The 7,677-nt window shown below is 43.5% G+C and overlaps 1 protein-coding gene across 2 annotated transcripts; it reads right to left on the bottom strand.

The window, feature by feature from the left end:
* Positions 1 to 2,197: 2,197 nt before the first annotated feature.
* Positions 2,198 to 6,661, bottom strand: LOC147621930 (pentatricopeptide repeat-containing protein At2g13600-like). Of its 2 annotated transcripts, none has more exons than XM_086822941.1 (2): positions 6,450 to 6,661; positions 2,198 to 6,339 (listed from the first exon to the last, which is right to left on the bottom strand). In XM_086822941.1, exon 2 carries the CDS (start codon positions 5,695 to 5,697, stop codon positions 3,877 to 3,879), a length of 1,821 nt encoding a protein of 606 aa, XP_086679067.1. In that variant the 5' UTR covers positions 5,698 to 6,339; positions 6,450 to 6,661; the 3' UTR covers positions 2,198 to 3,876. The 2 variants fall into 2 exon arrangements, with proteins under 2 accessions (XP_086679067.1, XP_086679069.1); XM_086822943.1 differs by having other exon boundaries at positions 2,198 to 6,269.
* Between the last annotated feature and the right edge of the window lie 1,016 nt (positions 6,662 to 7,677).

The raw sequence follows: 7,677 nt of genomic DNA, 5'->3' as shown, positions 1-7,677 counted from the left end.
CACATTTGCATTTTGATGCACCAAGTGTGGTATTTGGAGCCATCAAATTTGTCAAACATTTTTCCCACCATGATTGCCATGGTACTCAACCTGGCACTCACACACAATGCTACACACACAAGGAAGTCCTTTATAGCTCTAGGACGTTATAATGGAGCTCAGCTTTTCACCTAGAAATGCTCTACTCAAGTATCCCTTCACCAAATAAGTGGACATGTGTACACAAACTTTGATGACTCCAGATAATGTGGCTTTGCTTTGATCTTCAAATTGGTCTTTGAACCTTTGGCTAATGAAATTTGAGCTTTGGTTTTAGTGTGTAAATACCTTGGCACACCACATACTTGAACCCTTTAACTTCTTGTCACTAAGCAATGCAATATGACATGCAATGTGCTCTTTATAGTGTTAGAGAATTTTACAAAATGTTGATCACAAAGGAATGCAATTTCCACTTAGTTGGTTATAGCTAAGGCCATATGTAAATATGCCTTGTACACTTTGAAAATTAACACATAATTATCACCAAGATGAAAGTTTTTTTTTTTTTTTTTTTTGCAACTTTCCCTCGTATAAACTAGGGGGAAGGTGAGAAGATTTGGGGAGGCCAAATTCTTCCGGAATCGTGGAGTTTATTTGTTGATTTCGTGCTAGAGGGGATCGCCCTTGTGTGCACCAGAGGAACCCCCACAATCTCCTCACCAATTGCACTTAATAAAGTGTTAATTAAGCTCTCAAAGAACACTTACTTGCTTTAGACTCTGCATAACCATTTTGTAGAAAACTGTGAATGTCGTGCGCTATACGCACTGATTTTACTAGATCTTGGACTCAAGTGCTTCACCACATAACGAGCTATAGGCTCCCCACAAGAATGCTACTAATGCTTGGCGAGATAATGGCCTCCAATATGCTGCTCTTCTTTTGCTTCTCTCAATTATGAGATACCCGCCTGTTTAAATAGTTTGTAGGTAGCGACTATTGGGCTTTTGTTGCAAGCCCATAGCCCTAAACCCAACGCCTTATTATGGGCTACAGAAGCCCCAAAGTAATGCATGCAATGGGCAATCACCCAAGTGGGATTGGACCCTCCAAATTGCACCTTTCTGCACACTGTTTCTGTCACTCAGAAAAAACAGCAAGTAACTTCATTAATCTTGTTACCCACCATCAAGTTTAGTGTTGAACAAGGACTTTGGTTTGTTGATGATGACTTGAAGAGGATCTCTAAGCTCAACTTCAATGTTTGATGCATGCAATGGGCAATCACCCAAGTGGGATTGGACCCTCCAAATTGCACCTTTCTGCAGCAAGTAACTTCATTAATCTTGTTACCCACCATCAAGTTTAGTGTTGAACAAGGACTTTGGTTTGTTGATGATGACTTGAAGAGGATCTCTAAGCTCAACTTCAATGTTTGATGCAGTCAAACTCCCTTCACAATGCTCTCACCACCACCACTACTTGCTCTTCACACAAAAAATTATTTCACATAGAGAATCCCTTTCTTCTAATGCTCATTCATACCCACAATGGTGTGCCCCACTAAGTGATAATCCCTCCCTTAATCCCTTATTGTGACACTCACTAAGAGAATGAGAGGAATAGATGAGATAATGATTTCAAGATAGGATCCACAAAGAGGTTATACTCACATACAAACCAACACACACGTGTAAACTGTTTTGACTCCTTCCTCTTCACTCCAATGTGCCACTCAATGAAGTGATGAATCGACCCCAAAATGCAACAAATGCAACACCTTTTTCTTCACTCCAATGTGCCACTCAATGAAGTGATGAATCAACAACAAGTGCAACAAGGAGTCACTCACAAAGAATATCACTCAATGTTAATAGAGAATGCTACCCACAATCACAAAGATGCATCTATCAACTCATGAAAGATTACACTCCCCTGGAAAGGAGCTCTGATACCATGTTAAAAGACATGGTGTGAGATTAGCTATTGAATGAATCAAGCAATGCACAAGATAATTACATAAACAATCTCACAACATTAAAGCAACACATGCCACCACTAGGATGTTAATCAAGTGTAACCAATGAGCAATGGAGTATACTCAAAGTCACCACAAATGCATCACATAGACAAATACCAATGAAGAGATCAAAGAGAGAGTATTTCCACAAAGGATAACTTAGTATATTGATCGCTAAGCAAGTACACAAAGTATGGGTACTATACTCTCCACTTAGTTATCACTAGCTCTCTAATGTGTGAGTAGTAGCCCCCGAATTTATAGGCTCATGAAAGGGAGGTGCCTCCCATGATAGGCATGCACCTACATTACCCTAATGTATCCCTATCTGGCTGTACACCTGTAGCCTTGTCCCTTTACATTGCCTCATTAGCCATGACACATGCACCAAAGGCCTGCAGCATGTGACAACAATGAGTTGCCATGTGGGGAGTGTGAAAATATGCCCAAAAATGGTATTTTACCCATCCCAAAAAGGGTTTTTTTTGTCTTTCTGCTGGCCAACAGCCCTCTTTGGGCCGACCAGCAGCCCAATCAAATATATACGCATCGCTTCAACAATTCAGCAAAGGACACAACATATGATCAACACAAGTCGGCTTCTGCTGCCAGCACTTCCTCTACAGCAGACTGAATCATCATCATCGTTCTGCAGAAGCCGGCGCTTCCTCTGCAACAGACTGAATCATCATCATTGTTCTTTGGCAGCAGGACCCGTGGGCTTCTTCATCTTCAGGCAGCGCCCTCAGCATACCACAGCGCCCTGTTTGGTCCTGTACGGCAGCGCTCCATCTTCCTGCAGCAGCGCCCTGGTCTGTGTACCTGCAGCACCCTGTGACCTGATCTGCAGCGCCCATACCTGACCTGATCTCTGCAGCCTGACCTGTCCCTGCGGTGCCCACATCTGCTGTACCTGCAGACCTGTACCTGTCAGCCTCATACCTCGGGACAGCAGCCAGTCTCACAGCCACCTATTCGGGACAGCAACCCATTCTCTGCTCATCACTCTGACGACATCTACCATTCAAGACAGCAGCCCATCTCTGCTCACCTCATCTGACACCTACCTCATGACGGCAACACACCATCTGCCTGGAACAGCAGCCCTCTGCTCCTCAGATCTGTATTTCTCCTGCAATCCACTCATCTACAGATTTGTGTTTGTCTGCATAACCTCACCTTCGGAGAGCCTTCACATTACATCCACGAGAGCCTTCATCACCGACCATGCTTCAGCTCCGACCAAGGCTCTCCGACCATGCTTCAGCTCCGACCGCATCTTTGCTTCTTCGATGGTCTATTACTCAGAGTCACCTCACTTCAGAGGGCCTCTTGTATTGGATTTCATTCACCATTATACATACACTCATTCATCCATTTCATGCTGTGTTGATTTGCTCTGATCTCTCGCACATCTGGTCCTTTTGTCCTTTTGCCCTCACATGGGTTTGGCCATGATAAGAAGGTTAGGCTTGTCTAAGAGCCAGAATAGGTCAAAAACGCTGAAGACCAGAAGGCTGTCCTCAAAAAGAAAATCATTCCTTTATATGTCTCTACAGTCTTGGTGAGAATGGTGCACAAAGTCTTGTTTGTGTTTTCAGCTTGGTTGTTTGCTTGACGAACACTGCCTGCTGCCGCCCCTCATCGGTTATGGAATCCCCTTGAATGCACTCCCAGCTACTAGCTACTGCATGGGCTCCTTGTTCAGTCAGATATGTGTAGCCATGATTACATAAGGTAGATAGGAGTCAGGGCTGAAGGACCCTTGTCTACTGGCACAATGAAAAGATTTCCTCTATAGCTGTCTTTGGAAGCCTGAATGTTGATGCATTACTTCTCTACCCACCATAAGTACCTCATAATCATCATGAGCATTACTTCTCATAATCATCATGAGCCGATTGTACTGGCTTTAGGTCCGTCTCTTTTAGTTGCACATGTAACCTGTCCAACTTTGCATTGACCTGATGATTCTGAGGGTGGCTTGTGGCTCCCACAACAGAATCAAAAACCTTGCCGCCAACTTCAATCAAATCATTTCCTGGCTTCTTCCATGCACAAGAATTCTTCCTAGAATCCTCTAGCTTCTGCACATCCTCCCACATGTTAGCATGGGCATAAATGCTTGACATAAGGACATATGCAGCAGCATGGATGCAATCCATGTGAACAATGCGAGCAAAGCATCGCCTTCCTAGCACAACATTGCCTCGATTTCGGCAATGACTAAGCAAAGTTAACCAGCCCACCAAATTAAAGTCTGTTTTTAAAGTTAAAAGTAAATCTTCTGCCTCATCCAGGCAGCCAGCACGACCTAGGATGTCCACCATGCAGTTATAGAGATCAAGTGTTGGAGTAATGCCATGATGCTGCGTGACCAGCTCAAAGACATGGCAGCCTCTCTCTTTTAGGCCTGCATGGCCACATGCAGAGAGGAGAGAAATGAATGTCCCCTCATCTGGCTTCAAGCCTTCTCCTTGCATGTCCTCAAACAGTTCTAGAGCCAGCTTATACTGACTATGCTGTGCAAGCCCTTCAATCATTGCACTCCATGTAACTATTGTCCGGTATGGTAACTCCTCAAATACATTCCGGGCATCCAGAAGGTCCCCACATTTTGCATACATGCCAACCAGGGCACTTCCCACATTCACATCTAGCTCACAACCATTCTCAATGGCATGGGTGTGAATCAGTTTGCCCTCATCAACGGCTGCTATGCTCGAACATACTCCTAGAATGCAAACAAAGGTAGCTTCATTTGGGTTGACACCTGCCCATTGCATCTGTTGAAAATGTTGAAGAGCTTGCTGCGGGCAACTGTGTTGGGCATACCCAGTAATCATTACACTCCATGTCACGACATCTTGGTTTGGGACCTTGCCAAACACTCTTTGAGCATCCTTCAAACTTCCACATTTGGCATACATGTCAATGAGGGTGTTCCCAATGATAACATAGACATCATAGCCCCTTTCAACAGCATGGGCATAGATTAGATTCCCTTGAACCAGAGCTTCAATACTAGAACATGCTTTCAAGGTGCTTGCAAATGTGACAGAGTCGGGTTTTATGCTCACCTGTTGCATTTGCTTGAAAAGGTCCAGTGCTTCCCACCCATCCCCATGGTGAGCATATTCGGCAATCATTGCGCTCCATGTCACCACACCTCGCTGCAGCAAATTATCAAACACTTTGCGTGCATCCACCAGGCTCCCACATTGAGAATACATATCCATAAGAGTGCTGCCTATATATTCATCTGCCTGAAAATCACTTTCCACAATTTGCATGTGTATCAGCTTGCCATGTGTGAGGGTTGCTGCACCAGCACATGCTTGAAGGACAGCAGCAAAAACATGTCCATCTGGCTTTACACCCAATTGCTGCATTTGATGATAAAGATGAATAGCTTGCTCACTGCGTCGAGCCTTGCTGTGTGCTGAAATGATTGCACACCAGCTAAACACATTTGGTCTATGTATTTTGTCAAACACTTGAGTCGCTTCACTCAAGCTACCACATATCGCAAACATTCGGATCAGATGGCTTCCTATGAAGGTACTCAACTCAATCCCGTGTTTGATGATAAGAGTGCATACTTCCCTGCCTGCTACCAAGTCTTTTTTGAGGATGCAGGTCTGTAGAAGGCAGTATAAACTGCTGAAGGAAATAGAGAACCTATGTTGGTTCATGGAGTTCACAGCTTGAAGAGCCTTGTCTAGCCAGACAACCCTTGCTGTTCACATCCGGCTAAAAGTACAATGGTAACTGCTGTATTGTAATAGGTAGCGACACTTCCGCCATTTTGTTCACTCGATGGCATGTCTAGATGTGTGAGTGCCAATGGCATGAGGATACCGATGTGAAAGTAAAATCCCATGATGTCGCTCCCACCAGTTCCATCCCTTGATGGCATGTAATGATGTGTAAGTATCCATGGCATGAGGTTGTGGATGTGAAAGTACAATCATATGATATCACTCTTGCGAGTTCAATACCTGATAACATGTCTCAAATTGTACCAGTTTGATCTCTGATGGCATGTCTGGATGGATGTGTAAGTATCCATGGCATGATGATATTGATGTGAAGTACCATCAAACAGTGGCGCTCCCTCCAGTTTGATCCCTTAATGGCATGTAGGAGCATGAGGATATGGATGTGAAAGTAGAATCACATAATGTCACTCCTACCAGTTCGATCCTTGATGGCATGGTTAGATGTGTACGTATCAATGAGGGCATATCACAATGTTATACAGTCCCTGACGGCATGTTTGGATGTGTAAGTATATGTGACATGGGGGTATGTATGTGTGAATGAAATCACACTGTCTGTGATGGTATGGCATGCTCAGAAGTGTAAAAGTTGGTGGGTCACAAATCTTCTTATGAAGATTTAACAAGACCAGAAAGGTAGGATACTGTGCAGTGAGGAGGCTTACCTTCCATGTGCGGCGTGCCCGTCCCCGACCAAAGGCCACCCTCTGTCCAGACACAACGCCCACCATTTGGAGTTGATGTTACGGTTTCGAACTGCTTCAAGGCACGTAGAAGTTAAAATATAATAATATGATGGTTTTGAAACTCAATCAGGTTTCATCTAATATATGATGCTTTTGACGTAAAGATGGAGGTGGGGAGTGAGAGAGAGAGAGAAAGATGTGGAGAGAGAGGTGGCAGTGGAGGGGGGAGAGAGAAAGAGAGAGAGAGGTGTGGGGGGGTGTATGTTTTTTTTTTTGGGCTGGGGGGGGGAGAGAGAAAGAGAGAGAGAGAGAGAGAGAAGAGAGAAAGAGGGAGATGATTGTTGATCATCTCTCTAAGGATAGTTAATGCGAGATTATCACTAATGGTGAACATTGCATTGAGATAAAGTAAGTCCTTCATGATGGGATAGGTAATGTGAGATTATCACCAATGGTGATGAGCATTCCAATGAGATAAAAATAGTAAGACCTTTGTCCATTAGTAGCATTCATAGTAACGCCTTTTTCCATTGGTATTATTCATATTTTGACTCCCAGAGGCTTTAATTTAAACTAAAAGTGTTTGCTAGCTAATTCTTCCATGGGAGATTAAGGACACCTAAGAGATATCATTGCACCATGTTGGTAGTTGATATCATGGGTGATGCCATATTAAATACTAACGGGCTAGGACTATTAGTGTATGCATATTTGGGGCCATGCTAGTGTTACTGATATTGCGGGTGATTCCGTGTTATATATTGAGCTAGTGTTAGTGGTGTTTATGTTTGTGCCTACTTATATTGACATGTTGGGATTGATTGTGAGGAGTGATGCCATATTAAATACTAACGGGCTAGGACTATTAGTGTATGCATATTTGGGGCCATGCTAGTGTTACTGATATTGCGGGTGATTCCGTGTTATATATTGAGCTAGTGTTAGTGGTGTTTATGTTTGTGCCTACTTATATTGACATGTTGGGATTGATTGTGAGGAGTCCAATTGATTGTTTAATTAACATGTTGACAATTATGAGTGATAAGTGCTACGATGGAGCTAACTATGGAGCTAACTATGACATCGTACGATCGAGGCATGTTGACAATTATGAGTGATAAGTGCTACGATGGAGCTAACTATGACATCGTACGATCGAGGCATGTATATAGCAAATATATTAACATGTTGACAATTATGAGTGATA

Source organism: Cibotium barometz, chromosome 29 (genome assembly GCF_041138505.1).
Source record: "Cibotium barometz isolate CiBa-2024 chromosome 29, ASM4113850v1, whole genome shotgun sequence".
In the NCBI taxonomy this organism is placed as follows: Eukaryota; Viridiplantae; Streptophyta; class Polypodiopsida; order Cyatheales; family Cibotiaceae; genus Cibotium; species Cibotium barometz.
The sequence above is the reverse complement of the archived record's forward strand: the minus strand, read 5'-3'. Positions and strand labels throughout refer to the sequence as shown.